Source organism: Mastigoproctus giganteus, chromosome 9 (genome assembly GCF_048544385.1).
Source record: "Mastigoproctus giganteus isolate SK-2022 chromosome 9, ASM4854438v1, whole genome shotgun sequence".
In the NCBI taxonomy this organism is placed as follows: Eukaryota; Metazoa; Arthropoda; class Arachnida; order Uropygi; family Thelyphonidae; genus Mastigoproctus; species Mastigoproctus giganteus.
Genome location: NC_143583.1, coordinates 68,728,458 through 68,748,009, shown reverse-complemented (window position 1 = coordinate 68,748,009; position 19,552 = coordinate 68,728,458). Strand labels below are relative to the sequence as shown.

General features: G+C 41.3%; 1 protein-coding gene across 1 annotated transcript in view; it reads right to left on the bottom strand.

Annotated features, from left to right (window-relative positions):
- Positions 1 to 4,267: 4,267 nt before the first annotated feature.
- Positions 4,268 to 19,552, bottom strand: part of Vha26 (V-type proton ATPase subunit Vha26) — an 88,758-nt gene continuing 73,473 nt past the window's right edge. Inside the window, exon 8 of the mRNA XM_090381324.1 lies at positions 4,268 to 4,420. Coding sequence (XP_090237450.1) covers positions 4,358 to 4,420 — 63 coding nt within the window. The 3' untranslated portion in view covers positions 4,268 to 4,357. The remainder of the gene's footprint in view (positions 4,421 to 19,552) is intronic.

Genomic DNA, 19,552 nt, shown 5'->3' with positions numbered 1-19,552 from the left:
ATAACTGAGATTCTGTCAAAAAGTACATGGGGTTTGGCAGACTGCAAGTGGAAATGGACATCATTGATATTAGAATTGAGACCATGTATATTTGTGAAATGAATTAGGAAGTGTTTGGGAGGTTTAGATCTTTTTGCAGATAAGCTTACTCTATTAGTTTGACAATTAATGGTGTATTCAATGGTAAGAAAAAGTAGGTGGGGCATGCTGTATGAAGTAATGAAATTTTTGGATATGGCATACACGTGGTAAGAATATACCCAGATCCTTGACATAATGTGGCCTTGACAATGCCCTCGCGTGCACACTACTTGGACTCCTTCCAGTTACTATCTGGCAGAGGTGTACAAGGCCTTGAATGGTTTTAGTATGCTCAATGCTGATGGGATTTTTCCTCTTGTTCAGCTTAATTGCCTGAGGGGACATAAATTCAAATTGAGGAAAGACAGTTGTAGAATAGATGTGCGGAAATTTGCCTTTAGCCAGTGTGTGGTTGATTGCTGGAACAAACTTCCATCTGTCGTAGAAGTTGAGAGCTTAAATAAATTCAAGGCAGAACTAGACAAACATTTGGAGTGAATGGATGGGTGAAATGGAAAGGGTTTTTCTTTTTTTTTTTTGGCTGATGCTGTATAAGCTTGCTTTCTTGCATATATGCCTCTACTAATGTTAAATGCTAAGTTTTTGATATAGTTGTCCATTCATTTTTGTTTTTAACAATGTTTACTTTTAGCTGGTTTTGATAGCTTTTCAAATTAGACAAGCAAGGGACCCAACTCGGGCTTTGAATTTCATTGACACATTTTGAATAATATTAACTAAAATACATTTGAAACACTAGTGTTGGTTGGGAATGGGTAGTGACTTCAAAATACACTGATAAGCTAAAATGTTATTACTCCTGTCTCTATGAGTGGATGCATCCCACAGTACATAGGAGTGATGTCATAGGTAGTGCCTGTCAGTTTGTTAGTCTGTGCAATGGGGAATGCAAATCATTTCTTGTTCAAACTCTGAACAAGGATCTGCAGCACCAGAAAGGCAGGGGTAAGCATCTCAGCAACTGCAAACATTGTCAGCTGTTCAGGGGCTGCCATAGTTAATGTGTGGCAGAAATGGTCCAAAGAGGGACACACAACCACCCAAAATGCCAGGATGTGGAAACCAACCTCTTGTTGATAGTCAAGGTGAACAGAAATTGGCATGTGCTGTCCTGGACAAGAAGATGGCCCACAATTCCTCAATTAATGGCAGACTGCAACCAGAACACAGAAATGTTTCTGAGTATACCAGCCAGCAGAAGCTCTTGCAAATAGGCCTACAGCGTAGACCTGTTCATGCCTGATTGTCACCGACACCTCTTCCTGCAGTGGACACAGGACATTGGACAACTGGAAAATTCACCTAGTCTGACGAATCAAGGTTCTGGCTCCATCATGCCAATGTACCAATGCATATTTGATGGTGTTCAGATGAAACCAGGCTGCAATGGTTGGATGAAAACAGGCTGGAAGCAGTGGCATCATGATTTGGGGGGATGTTTTCATGGACATCATTGGGTCCCCCTATCCCCATTGAATACACCCTAACTGCTAGATCCTACCTTGGCACTGTTTTAGATCAAATTTTGTCCTACATGGTGAATGTATATGCAGATGGCAATGGACCCTTTCAAAAAGATAATGCCCCATGTCCAAGGCCCAAAATGTGCAGGAATGGTCCAAGCATTTCATATGCTTTCTCTGGCTGCCAAATTCCTCCAATATCAATCCCATCAAACTTTTTTTTTTTTTTTTATTTAGGTATAAGGTATGTTCGAGTCAAATGGCACCTGGGATTTCTTCCAACTCCACGTGTGTTTTGCTGTATCGAGGACATTAGACTTTAACTGTCAAGCCAGAGACTTGAAAGTGTGTGGGCCATGTCTGTGCAGTGTGATATGTTGTGCCCATTGTTTGACCGGCTTATTGGTCGTCACGCCCCTAGTGGGGCCTGGCGTGGAGGCTAGCTGGGTGTATCCAGTATCACAACAAATTGCTCTGGCAGGTCCTACCACCTAGTTTCCTGGGATTTCAGTGGCTAGGACCTTAAAAAAAAAAAAAAAAAAAATTACACATTTGACATTAGTGCTTAATGGGATTGCTGTTAGGAAATCGCCGGTTGGGTTGATTGCTAAAGAGATGTGTTAAAGGCCTAATAGGTCGGGCAAAATTTTGATATTATTAAATTTAGACGTGAGGCTATACAAATTAGCATTAGCTAGATAAAATATGCTAGATAAAAGCTAATAGTGTTTGTTGTCTTAGAGATTTAGACGAAACCGGTGGAATTTAGATTATAATTTGATTATAATTTGGCAGCATTGTTAAGGGTGTACCTTGGTCGATTTAGTGAGAGAGGGGGGGAACTGAAGACTAGGGGGAAAACAGATAGAAGAATAGGGATGATAGAGTAGGCATCCCCAAAGAGGTCAGTGGAGACGAGCCCCACCAGGCTAAGTATGGGGGTAGGCAGGGAGGAGAGGAGACAGAGATCTGTCTTCCCCCCTGGCTGGGGGATGGGGTTTTAAAGGGAACCAGGTTAGAGTACCCAGTTCAGATTGCCAATGGCATGTTGGCAGCAAAGCCGCAGAATGTCTTCGTCAGTGTCATGTCCAAGCAGTGTGTCGAATCCGGTATGAAGGCCAAGCTGCCCATCCCGCTCCGGGGGTGGGATATGTTAGCTGGCAGTGGGGAACCCACCAGGCGAGGGGGTGGGAGAGAGACATTTATTTCATTCATAATCTGCATTCTCACTCTACTTGCATTCTTTTTTTTTTATATATATATATATATTTTTTTTTTTTTTCCCCCCCACTCAACTCATTAATCTTTTTCTCACACACCAGGAGGGGATGCAATGATGTGTAGTGTAAATTTAAATACTAATTAAAATGAGTTAGTGTGTACTTAACTGTAGCATTTATGGTTTGTGTTTTTTTTTTTTTTTCCTCACACGCTTACACTTTTATTCATTCTTCTAGATCTCATCTCATTTATTCGACTCTTACTTTCTGCACTGCACTCTCTGGGCAACTCAACTTACTGTTATTCTTCGGTTGTGGTGCAGGCCTAGCCGCAAGTTTTTTTTTTTTTTTTTTTGCAGGCCAGGGGAGAATGCAGTGATAGTGTTTATGTGGGTACTAAATGTTTGTTAGTACAGTATATGTAAAGTAATGTAAGTTATTTTTAACTTTGTATTCTTTTGGCCAATTACATTTGCTCTTCCACTCATTCCCATTCACTCTCTCTTCCCCTCATGCTAGGTCACTCTTTCTTTCACCAAAACTGCCATTTATTCCCTTTTACCATAATTCCTAGTTCACTCAGTGCCCAGCCTATTCATTCTATCTTTCATTTTCATTCATTCTACATTGGATCCCTTTGCTACTAGCTTACTGATATTTTTCAGTTAATTTGCTTCCCTGGCTGCCTGTACATCTCCCTCCCCTACATGGTTACTTATTTGGTGTGGGGGCCCTAGGTTCCTACACATGGCAGGGTAGTCCTGGGGAGTTTTGTTATATCAGGTTTCTGTCAGGGTGCAGAATACTGCTGTCCTAACAGTTTCTAAGCCGTAGTCTGGGCGTGGTGGGAAACTTGGGCAATTTTACTATTGATTATTGTCTAATTGCTGGGGAGCTGAATTGCCATTCTTTGGATTGCTCTGCGCATTTCAAATACTTTCTGTGTGAAAGATGTAAAAGCTTTATAATTTTGCTCTTCTATGATGAACAGATGTTCTTCTCCCCTGGGAAGGGGACCATCCTAGGGGAGAAGATAAAACATTTGTGGGATGCGGTGGAATACAGCATTTGCCAGTCTGCGTCAGTGCCTCACTCTGGGACATCCTGTTCAGGATACTCAAGGAGGACAGCTCCTGCAATCTTGTGGAGTCACCACCCTAGGTGCAAGCAGTTATCATGCCGAAAGTCGGCCCAACATGCTATTAAGTGGGTGGTCATGCTTTGGCTGATGAGTGTACATCACATTAAATAATCTGATATGAAATTAATGAGGAAATACTCTGCTAAAATTGCACTGTAATGTTTATCTTGTTGGAATATATGCAACTATATTTGTCAATATCAACAATTATTTTTATTGACAGCAAAACCAATTACAGTCTTAAATATATATTAAATTTAACTATCTTTTACAAAATCATACACTGAAGGAATGTTACAGTAATAGTGCCATAAAGAAAGAATGCAACTTGTTATACTTCATTTTTTTTTTTTTTTTCTAACAGGATTTTTTTCATATCTATGACCAAGTTGCAGCTGAGAGGTTTTAATCTGTACAATGGCCAGCACAATTTAATCAGTAAACTTACGATTGGTATTTATACCAAACAAGGTTACACGGATTTCAGGAAGCATCTGAAGAAGGAAAAAAAATAAAATAAAATAAAAATTCAAGATAAGATGGAAAGCAATAAATTATGATTATTATTTTTTTTTTACCAGTGATTTCAAAGTAATGTTACTTTAGAAAAATAATATAAAAAAATACTCTACATGTAATCATATACAAAGAGAGAGAGAGAGAGACTGAAACATTGCATCACTTTTAACTTAAATTTAGTCAAAATTTAATTTCCCAGGCTTATTGTTGTTGCTGCATTAAATTTAATTTCTATTAGCTATTCTCCAAAATATGTGGAATAGTTGGTTGAAAATGGAGAATGTGCTACAAAAAGTGGGCAGTCTCCATTTTCAAACTGCTCTAGTCATTAGGAATTTTTGGACAATTTGCCTCTCCCATACTATTAAAAGATACAGTTGTAATAATTAAATGATAGGCTTTTTTTCTATTGAGCATATGCAAACTTAATGATCTGAAAGTCATTGTTAGGATCCCCTACATATTAAGACTATGAATGAATGATATTCAATGACTGTGCCACCTAACATTAATGCCTTTTATTTTTTTTACCTTGAGCAAATCACCCAAAAGTCAGCACTCCTTTCAAGCATAAGCACATAGATGACTTAATTAGATTATATATAGATCTTTTCTTCATACCAAATAATTTTTGGATACAGGGTGTGTTTGGAATACAAGATGCACATCATTATAACAAAAACTAGGGCTGTGCAAATGGGAGGTGCATTGGATGGGGCACCTGGTGCGGTGCATTGGATGCACGGCATCAGGTGCCCATAAAAGTCTCAACATATATAAACGAGGTATTTTAACCCCTTTTGCATTAGGGGCCCCCCCAGTACCTTTGCATGGTCCTGACAAAAACTCAGTGATATATTTTAAGATTTCTTAATAAAAACTGTGAACCAAAAATATCTGCAAAAGTGAAAATGGCAACACTGATATGAATGCTCTTGAATATACAGTGTCATGGACTTATGTAAAATTTAAAACAGTAAAAAAAATAATAAGCAATCAATAGTGACGAACATGGTACGCATAAATTGCACAAGTGAGATAAGGAGTAACAAGCTTAAAAAATAGGAATGAAGAGAAGATTCTGAAAAATTTTTTTTTTTTTTATATGACTGAAGATTTCAGTGAAGATGGAGGGCACACATTTCACCATGATAATGTAAAATTCCACAGAATTACAGCTATTGGTATTATCACAGATGCAATAAGATCAAGTTTACTACCCATTTACAAAGAATTGCACTAACAAAAAAGCCCAATAAACTTGAAAGTGCAAATTATCTTTATTGTTTGATGCTAGTGACCTCCAGAAATGTGCTTTAGCAAAATGTGAGCTCGCAATAGGGTTTCCGCCTTAACCCTGTTCTTTACAGAAAATTTCATTTTGACCGTTACATATGCTGACTAAGAGAATAAGTGATAGCAGTATTAGCAAATCTACCAAGAAAAGGAATGCAATCGATTTGGATCAGAAAATTAAAATAATAAGGATGTATTAAAATTATAAAATAGGAACAAGTATCGTGCGGAATTTAGACTTGTCAGTATCAACGGTGAACACAATAATAAAGGACAAGACAATACAAGAAGCGGTGAAGGGATCGGCACCAATGAAGTCATAAATAACGCTACAAAATACATATCAGTTTTTACAGTACAATAACGTGTTTTTTCCTTTTATGTTTTCTTTTCTTATGCGCCACTCTGGCTATTTCACCGCTGTCCCCAGATAAAAGTTTTTCATTGAACTAATTAAAAATATATATCATCCAAGTTTCTTGCGACGACCAACTAACTGATTAAAATAAAAATGATATATACATATGATAAAAACAGAAATAAAATAAGATAAAAGCATTAAAATACATAGTAGCTTTTGAAGCGAAGTGCCTCTTCATCAGCTAGTCTGTGAATGGTGTACTTCAGTACATATTGATGGCTACAACAGCACAAGTCAGCTGTGCATGATCATGTATCATGAGTCTGGTGTCAGTAGAGCAGAATTACATGCACGTGATGATCGCCAGCACTCATCGTACTGCAATACAGTACATTCTATAATAGGGTGCAAGTGTACTCCCCTTGTATGATTCATAGTACTATTATTGGTGGCTATGTGCAGTGCTTCAAGCAATGAGCGTAAATAGTCGACGATTTCAATATCCCGTTGGGGATAAAGATTGTGCTGCTCAACCCAAAAATGCTCGGCGACTGCGGAGCATTCAAAATTAGCAGTTTGCAGAGCCACGTCATGCTCAGAAACCAGTTCTTTCAATCTTCTACCAGACTCACCTACATAACACCCCCGACTTGCGACCTTGACCGGGTTACGACCGGACATGTTATTTCGCGCTCCTGAATTTGTGTGGAAAATAAGTGTTTAAAATGTTTAATCAGTTTAAAAAAGTGTTCCACCTGAAAGAGCTTATCTGGAGGAGTCCGTAGGTGAGATTAGTTTTATTATCTATTGGGAATTTAGTAAATTACCAGCGTTTCTATCTGTGTCCTTTGTTGTCAGACTACAATGGTCACCATGTGGCTGGCAACAGGGCCATAGAGAGGCACTGATATAAAGCAGAAGCCACGTTGGTAGTTTACACTTGACTGGGGAGTTGGCCAAACTGTGTTTAAAACTGAGCTGAAAGACCGCTCCACCAAACTGTACCGTAAACTGCCGAATTGTGTAAAATCGTGTGCTTTGAACATGTACTTAGTGTAGAGAACTATTTTTTACTGCGCCGTGCTACACTGGGACGGCCTGCGACAACACACATACTGCTTCACCCACTGTTCTTGAACTGGAGGGTGTGACTACGGTGATCTGCATTATTGAGTGGGGGGTGACCCCTCATATGTGTTAATGCTTAAGCCTCTATTAGCGAGAGCTCCTGGTTGCCATCTACAGCCTTCGGCACTAGCTTCGCCACCGCCACCACTTGCTAGGCGCATATAAACGTCTCGGGCCACACTCACAGTCATAGCTGAAGGCCACTTGCCGCTTAAGCTTCTCTTTAGCGAGCGTAACTTGGCCGCACTCTACGCTTCTGGCAGTAATTGCCTTGCAGCGACCACCTGCTTTTCACAGCATTCACTTTCCCACTACAAAATATTGACCACTGCTAGGCCCGAAATTGTGCCACGGACTTACGATCGGCAACATTTGTAAACATTCCCAGCCGGTTCTTCAGTGTGTGGATCCTACCTCGATAATCCGGAGTAGTCTCAATAAACCGTACCTGAGACAAAATGACTACCCATAGTCAGAAATTGACTGAACTTCAGCCAGAAGATGAACACCAACGAAGAAGGCAACAACCTATCCTAGAGCAAAATGATGATTTGCAAATTATAGAGAAGAATGATCACGACGATGGAGCACAGCCACAACAAACTTCAAAAAAGAAATACAAGAAATATGTCGCCCTGAGTACGGGAATGGAGACAAGATCGCAAAGCGAATTGAAAGACCAACAAAACAATGAGGACCCCCAACCAGAGAACAGTGAAGAATCAAGTAAGCAGTCCCAGCCTACAATAGACCCCAGATTGCCGGATGGAACGGTACTGGACCAGGTTTTGGCCCTCCGGGTGGAGCTTGAAAACAAACTGAAAGACTCCGCAAGTAGAATCTCAGCCGCCCTTAGGGCTGATATTGTAGGAATATGGACCAAGCTGGAGACAGTCTTCCACAAGGTTCGCAGTGAGGCAGAAAGAAATGCAGCCAAACTGGAGGCCTACCAGGAATGTAGGGTCACACAACAAATGCAACAGCGCATCCCTACCTATGCAAGTGTACTGAGTAATCCACCAACTGTGACACAGATGCCAAGAAATGAACAGCCAAAGAAAATGACACTCCTCCCAACGCCAAACCTGGTAATACTAAGGCCCAAAAATGCCGAGGAAATAAAAACAAGTGAAGAAATTAAGGCAAAACTAATAAGCACCATGAAGGAAGACTCAAACAAACCCAAATCAGAGGAATACGCAAGATGAGGAGCATAGGACTGGTAACAGAAGCCGAGACAAAGAAAGAGATGCTAGGAATAATACAAAACCCCAAAATAGCCACTTTGGGTCTAACAGCTGAACCACCCAAAAGAAAAGGGCCAGCGATAATAATATACGATGTAGATAAAGACATCACACTGAACCAATTAGCTTACGAACTCTACCATAGAAACCTACACGGTAAAATCCCTAACAAAAATCCACAAGAGATAGCAATGCCCAAATACTCCATTAAAGCGAGGGATGGAATAAACAAAAACTGGGTAGTAGAACTAACCCCGGAAGCCTGGCAAACCCTGAAGAACCAAACAAGGGTGTTTATAGAATGGGGATGCTACCGATATCACGAATGTGTGGTCGTTCCGAAGTGCTACCGCTGCTGCAAGTTCGGTCACACCACGCATACGTGTGCACAAACCACCCCAACATGCGGCCACTGCTCAGAAAAAGGCCATGAATATAATGCCTGCCCCCACAAAGATGTGGGACCTATCTGCGTAAACTGTAAAAACTTAAACTTAAAGTTAGAGTACAAGCATTCACTGAGAGACCCCATGTGTCCCACGTACCAACGAGCCAAGAGTTTATACCAAAGTAGGATTAACTATGGGGACAAAAATTAAAGCTTACAACACAAATATACTAAAAATAATTCAAATAAATGCGCAGAGGGCTAGAGCAGTAGCCGACCAGATCCGGGTTAAAGCTGAAGAGGAAAACGCAGATGTCATCATATTACAGGAGCCATACTCGCATGGGAAACGGGTTGTAGGCTACCCACTCACCTACAAAGTGATACACACAGTTGAAGACACCCCATGGGCTGCTGTCCTGGTAAGGAACAGCAATATCACAGTGACTAAAATCACGCAGTTCTGCACAAAGTGGGTCGCCTGTGCCCAGCTAAATACAGCTTTAGGGAACCTGTACGTTGTGGCACTCTATTGTAGACCAGGACAACAGACAGATTTTGCAATCGACTATCTTCAATCCCTGCAGGACATCCTACCAAACCAAAAAATCATCATAGGAGCTGACGTGAACTGTCGATCCCCGACATGGCACAGTACTACCCCTGGCAGGCGTGGAACCCAAAATGGTCAACTCCTTGAGGATTACTTGGCAGGATCACAGCTGACAGTGCTAAAGCAACCTCACCACTTGCCAACCTTTTGCAACACCCTCTGGGAGGCTACGATTGATGTATCCCTAGCCACTAGGAACTTGGCGGGATTTGTGACTGACTACCTCAGACCACCGTGCAATCACCTTTAAAATAATCAGACAACTGACAACAGTAACACTAACAAACCAACAGAAAAACAGATATGCAGTTGCCAAAGCAAACTGGATGTCATTCAAAAACCTGCTCATCACAGCCATAGAAAGCAACCCAGCCAGCATAAACCCACAGAATGACCCGGATTGACCTGCTGAGGGGGACCACAGACCTAATACAAACCATTAGCGATCGAACAATCAAAAGAAAAAACCCAAAACCTGGTGCTGTTCCTTGGTGGACCCCAGAAATAGCCGTGCTTCAACGCCAGATGCAAAAAGCTAGGAAAGATTTCCAGAGAGCCCGTAGGACTTGGCCCGCACATGAAGTGGAGGCTTTAAGACAGCGCTATCGAGAAGCCAGAAATCACTATACGGACACGATACAGAAAAGCAAGAAGCGTTCCTGGGAGCGTCTAGTATCCACGACAGGAAGAACTGACCCCTGGGGTGTAGTTTACAAGGTGACTACAAACAAACTGCCCAGGGGGGGAGGTGATCAGCACCACCAGGACCTCGCAAGGAGACTACACAACCACTTGGCAGCAATCAATGGGTAATATACTTGACACAATTTTCAAGGAACCTGCGACCCTAACTCTGCAAGAACAACATAGGATCTGCGAAGAAAATGAAAAATATATCACCCCTGCGCTCGAGCCCCCCTTCACCCATGAGGAACTCAGCACGGCTGCTACCAGGATCAAAAACCACAAATGCCCGGGACTTGATATGATCGAACTGGAGATACTGAAAAAAATAGCAGAAATTGCCCCGCAAATCCTATTCACCCTCTACAACAGATGTTTGGAAACAGGGAAATTCCCTGCGGAAAACTGCAAACACCAAGCTAATTCTGAAAAACCCTACTAAGAACCCAGAATGTCCATCATCATACAGACCCATCGCGCTGCTCTCAGTAGTCAGTAAATTATACGAGAGGATGCTCCACATGCGGATACAGAACCACTACGAAAGGGCAGGCCTGGCAGCTAAAAATCAGTTTGGCTTTAAGCCAGGATCCTCTACGGTGGATGCCCTTGGAGATCTGCTTAGGAAAGCACAAGAGTGCAGGAAAAAATATCTATTGGTCATTTCGGTCGATTTTGCCGGGGCGTTCGACTCACTTTGGTGGCCGAGCGTCCTGAATAGACTGAGAGAAGCTGCAGTACCAATCAACTTATACAAAGCAATGGAAGACTACCTTTCACACAGAAGAGTGGAAATAAATACAAATTATCAAAAAATCACAAGAAACATACATAGGGGATGTCCGCAGGGGCTGTTGTTTTGTTTTTTTTTTTTTTTTTTTTTTTTTAGGAGCATTAGCAACTAAGGCCATATTGCTCCGTGAACATGCGGTGGTCATTCCTGACCTTTCCGCATCCTCCGTATTTGGTGGTGACGGGCTCGAACCCCGGTCTAATCAAGAAGCGTGTGCTACTCACTGCTGCTCCTTCCCACCTGGCTACGGAGGCGCCTCAAGTGTCCGCAGGGGTCTGTCTTGGGTCCTCTCATTTGGAACATGGTCTTGGACAATTTCCTGTGCAAGGACTTGGGGCTGGCTGAGGCCCAGGCCTTTGCGGACAATCTCATTGTTACTATTGAGGCAGATTCCAGAGTCCAACTGGAAAACATCGGTAATCAGGCAATGCAGAAATTACAATAGTGGGCCACAAAAAACCAGCTAAAAATTGCACCGACAAAAACCATATCCATCTTGCTGAAAGGAACTCTTCGGGTACAGCGTCCGCCCCAAATAAAAATAAATGGCCTAACCATCAAACTCACCAAGCAAATGAAGTACTTAGGAGTTATCTTAGATAATAACCTATCCTTCATACCTCACCTGAAACACATAAGAATGAAAATAAGAAGATACTCAGCCCTAGTGGCTAGGATTACAAGGAAGGATTGGGGACTGAAAAAACGAACCCTAATGCTATATTATAAGTCAACCTTCATCTCAGCAATAATCTACGCAGCTGCAGTATGGTACACCAAAACATCACTGGTAACCAACAAGAAAATCCTGGATACGACACATAGGACCATCCTACTGACAACCACACGAGCTTGCCGCACGGTAAGCACACCTGCACTGCAGGTGCTTGCTGGAGTGCTACCCCTGGATTTAGAAGCTGTGAAAGCAGGACTGCTCTACCTGCACTCAAAGGGAGTGGCCGCAAATCATCAGGACTTCACAATCAACCCAGCAAGCAGTCAAAAAACGGAAAGAGCACGGCTACAGACCTACCTCCTTCAGGAGTGGCAACAAAGATGGACAGAGACGACAAAGGGCGAGATCACTCGTAAATTTTTTCCAGAACTGAACAAAATATACCCAAGGCAACCGGGCTGGTTCTTTCCAGGCTTGCACCTGACCTCGTTACTCACAGGACATGGACCCTTCAACCAGAAACTGTTCAGCTTCTGCCTCGTCGATGACCCAAATTGCACGTGCGGGGAGGTCGAAAGCTGGGACCACCTGCTTTACGACTGCCCACAATACGAAGACTTCAGATGCACCCTCATCACGAAAATCCATTACCTCCCCAAAGGACTTGAACATCACTTCATTGACACGGAAGAGGAGTACCGCGCGCTCTCCCAGTATGCACAGGACCTCTTCACAAGGAGAAGGGTGTTAATTGCCATATACCGAGACTGATAGTACAGTAACATAAATCGCATAAGACAGAGACAACTCCTGGAAAAGAAAACTGTGGAAGAAAAGAAAATGAATGGAAGAGAAAGGAATAAAGAAAAGAAGGGAAAAAGAAGAAGAAAAGAGAATCAACAAAAAAAAAAAAAGGACAGGGATTGCCTCATGAGTGTCCCAATCTGAATCAAGTGGACAAGAATAGAGACAACAAACTGCAGCCTAGCTCCCAAAGCCTTATGGCAGCCTGAAGAGGGCACCCTAGCCCCCTTCACCTTTAAACCCTACTCCCCCGGGGAGACGATTCTCTCATCGCCCCTCCCCCTCATTTCTACTCTGGTGGGGCATGAGCATGCCACACTGAAACTTGGGGCTGTCTTCCCTATTGGCTCCATACTTCTGTCTTTCTCTCCCCAGTCTTCAGCCTCCCCCCTCTCTATCTTCACGCTAGCAAAGCCCCACACACCTAAATTTAAATACATCCAAAATATCTTCACCAACGTTCTGGCCCAACTCAAGCGACGTCAACCCCACGATTGACGTTGGCACATGTATGATGTACATATGTGTATATATGTGCTCCTTTCCTTTGTCTTCGCCTATTTCACTTTCATAGCGGTCTACTTACTTCTGTAAGGTCATCCATGTTCTGTATGTAATACTTTAGTAACACATAATAGTTTTGCATAACTTGATTTTAATTATTTATTCAAAATTTGTATTCAAAATTCTTTTTAGATTTTACCACGTGGTTTCTTACACGTGTTCTTTGACATACAGAACATGTCAGAAACAGAAGTAAGAGTATTGCTGTCCTTTTCATAATTTTGGTGGATGACCTCTGCAGAAGACACAAAAATTATGAAAGATACTGCAATGCTATTTCTACCTTGGTCGTTGTTTTTTCAAAATTTGCTTTTTGGTTCTTTTCATTTTATATCGTTACACTTATTTTCTTTTCCTTTCTTCCACCCTTTGTTCAACACATATATCGCTCCCAGGGTACACCGTATTTTCATTAGTAGCATTAGTTAAATTCGATACTTATATGTATACTTACTATATTCTACACATAAAAATAATTTTATATGTGCTTGTATGCACGCATATATGCATGGCAATAAAAATACAATAAAAAAATTTTTTTTTTTTAGGTCCTAGCCACTGAAATCTTAGGAAATTAGGTGGCAGGACCTGCCAGAGTAACTTAAGCCTACTGGGTTCCTGGTCTGCCTCCACGGGGCAAAGGTGGGGGCAACGTTGGGCCTCAGCAGGGGTCCAGCGGCTAAACGACCAGATGAACAACGGTACACGGCACTACACATATACAATATCCATACACTTTTAAATCTCTGGCATTTCCAGTGAACTGGTATACCCACAATGAAAACTACGCGGAGATGGGGGAAACCCCTGGTGCCGTCTGACACTAAACACACCTTACACCTTACATAACATCCCCTCTCCCACAATCCAGACACGTAATGTGGTATACAGAACCACTCCGTAGGAAAGAGGGAACAGGTGTTTTCACCTTAGAAATAACAGATTGTAATTTCCTCCCCGGAAGTTGTACGCATCGTATATGATGGAGATGCAAAATCCTAACAAGACGTTCTGATATGCCCGGATAACAGGGGATGTAGGTGGTAGAGATAAAATAAACTGATTGACGCGAGGCGGGTTAGATTGCATAACAAATTTGTGAGCCTGAAGCTCACATCTGTCTAGAACGTGAAGTGGATAGCCGCAATTTGAAAGCTCTGCCCTAATTTTAGAAATCTCCAATTGCCCGTCACCAGTCAAACTAGAGTGCGTCCAAGCACGGGAGAATAAAGTACGGCAGTGCTACGTAAATGACCAGAGGCATACGCAGACTCATAATTGGTAAATCGGTCTGCGCACATTGGCTTCCTAAAAACGGAAGTTACTAAACGTGAATCCACACGTTGGACTAACACATCCAAAAAAGGAAGAGTATTATCAACCTCTAGTTCAATCGTAAACTGAATTACAGGCAACAGGGAATTGAGATATTGCAGTAGCCCAGATTCCGATCCCCGGGGTACAATTGCAAAAATATCGTCAACATAATGACACCAGAGTGATAGGAATAGGTAAGTTCAAGAAAATCTGACTCTCGAGTTCCTCCGTGGCAATATCGGCCATGATAGGACTAACAGGGGCACCCATAGCTGTGCCCTATATTTGGCAAAACAGAGTCACTGAACATGATCATGCCCCCCATTAAACACAGACCGAGAGTGGTACACTTACACTATTGGAACTCCCTGAAATAATATTTAGTTTATTGAGGCTAGCCAAGTGGTCATCTTTTGTACACCTAACAAATTTAAATGAAAAACTAAACTTATACACAAGTTCAGTTTCCTTTTTTTTTTCTTTTGTTTTTAAATAAAAACCTCACATATGAAAGGTATTAGTAAAGATACTTAACATCAGACTACTTATTAGAGAAGAGACCTTGAATGCCAAGAAGTCATAATGAAATAAATATTTATTTACCGACAAAACAGTCAAAATAAGTAAGTTTATTAAAAATAAATTAAATACATGGATGCCGAGAGAGATGATATAAAATACAGTGTACAAATTAAAAACAAAATTATACACAGCCAATAAATAATAAAAGAAAAACTATTAATATAAAGAGAATAAAAGTGATAAAATAAGCACAAAGAAGCTTTCAAGACAATGAGCTTTTTTATCAACTTAAACAAGGTACACAATAACAAGTCCTTATAGTATGCAGAGGTATAGCCATGCACATGCATTAACAACAAGTGTGGATGGATCGTGTACAGTGAAAAGAGGGAAGGGGAACAACGAAATACCCATCAGACTCCATGGGAATGGTGTAGTGTATGCTGGCCCTGTTGTTAACCCACCATCTTTTGTCATGATGTAAAATAATTGCCTCCATAATAGGATGCATGCAAGTCCCAGTACTGCGATTAACAGCGGAGATGGGAGAAATCCCAGGTGCCGCCTGACACGAACATACTGCGATTAATAGTGGACCACCAACCATGAAAGATGGTGAGAATCACAGGCATGGTCTTATATTTCAACGTTAGGTCACAGATGGTAATTAAAATGCTGCTCACACCAATAATGCTCCGTGATGGCCAAGTCACAGAGCATTTCATGAAACTCATGAAACTCATAATCTACATTCTGACTCATCAATATAACAAACCCCACAATCTGGGCAAAGTAATGCAATAAACCACATTCGCACGATGCAATGGTAGAACAGTCAATTTCACCTTTGACAACATCAACTGTAATCTCCTGCCAGGGAACTGCATGCATCCAATACAGTAACAGGCAGGTGGGCAGGAGCAACAGTGCATAGCACATGCTTCTTGATTAGACCGGGGTTCGAACCCGTGCCCACCAAATACGGAGGATGCGGAAAGGTCAGGGAATGACCGCCGCATATCCCTGGAGCAATATGGCCTTAGTTACTAATGCTCCAAAAAACCAAATAACAATAACAAACGGTAACAGTACAACACCCTGGAAAGGTGCGCAGAAATGCCTGGATAGTGGGGAATGTAATATAAGCAGTAGCAACGAGTGAACCATCCTGTGGGAAATAGATCCACTACCATGACATTGAACTTATCCAGAACATGGAGGGGTAGCTGCATTTGGACAGATCCACCCTGATTATTATCAAACTCAGCTTCTTTGTCCAAAGCATAGTCACAATGTAATCATGCACGATTGAACAATGCCCTTGCCGTGCCGTGAGGATGCCCTGGGGCATGTGCAGATTTATTGTTAGTAAACTGCCCCAACAACTTTTTTTCTGTAAACTGAAATAACTGATTGATTGATTGATTGTGCAATGGACCAAAACATCGAAGAATGGAAGAGCATTATTCACCTCCAAATCTTAATCATTTCATTTACCATTTCATGGTAAATGAAATGTATGGGGACAAGGAGTTAAGATACTGAAGTAGAAGCATTTCTGACATCAGATGAATAACGGCAAAGATGTCACTAACATATCCATCAGTGTGACAGGAATGGGTAAACCTGCAAATATGTACTCTTCCAAGAAATGCAAGTGACACTGGTGGATATGTTGGTGGATACACTGGCTATGGGAGCACCCATAGCAGTACCTTGAATCTATCTATACAGGGAATCGCTGAACACGACCGCACAGATGTTCAAGGCATGACAAATATCATCGATGGAGAACAAGATCCTGTCCTCGAGCGTGGAATCCCTGTCCAACAATGGCCTAGTGAAATCAATCGCTGGCTGTATTGGAATAGATGCAAAAAGAGAAACTACAAAGGAAACAATAACCTCTCTCTCCAAAATATCAAAATCTCTAATAATTTGTAAGAAACGAACACTGCTGTCAACTGTATAATCTGTATTGCCAATAAGCAGTGCTAATAGACCAGCCAAGTGTCTGGAGAGTTCATGTCAGGTGCCACAACAGAAAACAATTGGTGCAAAGAAATACCCAAATTCTGTACCTTGAGTAAACCATAAAATTTTTGAAAGTTGCCCACCCATCACATGAAGTTACCACCACAATAAAGATTTGCTAATTTTCTTATCCATATATACCAAGAAATATACAAACCAGAATAAAAAAATAAACAAATCACTTTGGATTCTGATCATTTAAACATTTTGATGTAAGAGTGTCCAGGCTTATATACTCGTGGATCGGGTCGCATCACATTACAAAGTCAAAGCTGCTTTCTGAACATGGTCCACTTTATTGTGCTTAATGGATATTCATCAAATTGGTATAAAGGCAGAAATTGCGCCCCCCCCCCCCAAAGATCGGTTCTTGGACCACTGTTGTTTCTGACTTTCATAAACAACATCAACAGTGGGATAGAACGCTTGGTGTCAAGATTTGCAGATGATATAAAGATTTGATAAAGAGTAATTAATAATCAGTAGCAAGCTGCACTCCTTCAGCATGACTTGAACAGGCTGTAAGAATGGTCAGAGAAGTGGCAGCTTTGTTTTAATGCAGCAAAATGCATGGTCTTACACTTGGGGAATAGCAATCCCAAAATAAATTGTACACTTGGTGGGTTTGAATTAAAAACAGTGCAGGAAGAAAGTGATCGGGAAGTTATAATATGGACAGATATGAAGTTTTCTGAGCAGTGTAAACAGGCAGCCAGGAAAGCCCGTGATGTCCTATTAATAATTTATGAAACATTATCCTGTTGGGATATGGAGGTCATAATCCCAATGTATGAGGCAATTGTAAGATCACATTTGGAATACTGGTCCAAGTATGGAGACCTCATCTGAAAAAAAGACATTGAGCTTGAGAGGGTCCAAAGACGAATCCAACTAGCATGGTGGGATTGGCAAAAGGGAGACCATACAAGGAAAATCTTTATATGTGGGCTACAGAGCTTGGCAACTAGGCACCTTGAACCAGTATTCCAAATGTGGACCTTAATTGGGGTTTATAATGCTCTGAGAGAGGTTAGTAAAATGAATGAAGGTGGAAATTTCACTGTTATAGAGAATTCCAGAACTTGCGGGCATAAATTAAAATTACAGCAGAAGAGGTTTAGACTAGATGATAGGAAGTTTTCTTTTAGCCAGCGAGTTGATTGCTGAAACAGGTTGCTTTCACAGGTAGTTAAGGCTGACAGCTTAAATAAATTCAGAGATCAACTGAATAGTTACCTATGTGAAGAGGGAAGCAAATAATTTGTATTTTCGTATCTACTTGTTATTTCCCCCCCCCCCCCAGCCAGTGCAAGCAAAAGCCTGTGGATTCCTTGCACTATATGGATATTACTATATTTATATTCATTACAACAGTAGAATGTTCTTTATCTATTGGTAAGACTATAATATCCTAGCCTTTACATAAAGAAGTTGTTTGTTATTTGGTTTTTAGGGGCATTAGCAACTAAGGCCATACTGCTCCGTGAATATGCAGTGGTCATTCCCTGACCTTTCCGCATCCTCTGTATTTGGTGGCGATGGGCTCGAACCCCGGTCTAATCAAGAAGCGTGTGCTACTCACTGCTGCTCCTTCCTACCTGGCTACAGAGGCGCCTTTTTACATAAAGAACTAGGGGCATTCTGTCGTATACAAAACAAATTAGGAGCCACTGGTCGAATATGCTGTAAAATAGATGTAACTATAGAACGTATTTCAGTTTCAATTTCCTCTGGGATACATGAAAGTGAAGCCTCCACAACCATAGCTAGCTGTGTAATCAGCAATTTCCATGGTAGCAATTTCCAAAGCTGTGTAATCAGCAATTTCCAAAGAGAGAACATTCTGTTGATCTGCAGATTTATTACTCAGGTTAAGAACAAATTGTAAGGTATTAGCATAATTATTCTTACAGATGGTGCAGGAAGCATGTATCTCACGAATAAGAGTATTAAACTTTTCCTGTTGTCACATGCAATACTTGTCAGACTCTCACACTGCCTGCACACATAGAAGTCATGGATTAATAAAAAAAACCCTATAATGCATCATGCCTCTAGCCTTGATATAAGAAAGATTGGAGCCGGCAATGTAGAATCCCAATCCAGATAAATACTCAGAGTATTCAAACTATATTGATGACAAGTACAATGCATACAGTGATCAGAAAAGGGTGGTTTATAACGGAAGCCTTTAGGAATGACCTGAGCTGCCTTGCAACGATGTACAAACCTTAAGTGTTTCTGTCATGGGCCTCTGAAAGGTATAACTTCAATATCTTGACGTTATCATACACCTCGTGGCCATACACTGCACAAATATTAGAGAAGAAGCCTTGAGCACCAGGAACAGTCATAATGAAATAAATATTGCTTCTACAGATGAAACATTAGAGAATTTTAGAAAGTGAGGTTATGGTTCCCTTCAACATAGTTTCCCTGTTCACATCTATTTCAATACAGCTAGCAACTGATCTCACTAGGCAATTGTTGGACAGGGATTTCACGTTGGAGGACAGAACCTTGCTCTCCACTAATGGTATTTGTCATGCCTTGAACATCTGTCGGTCTAGTTGTGCCATTGTGTGTGGCAATTCTTTATACAAAGGGTACTAGGAAAGTTTTGCAATATGACGCAACAATGAATCACAGGAAGCTGCTTGTTGCTGCATGTTGAGACATG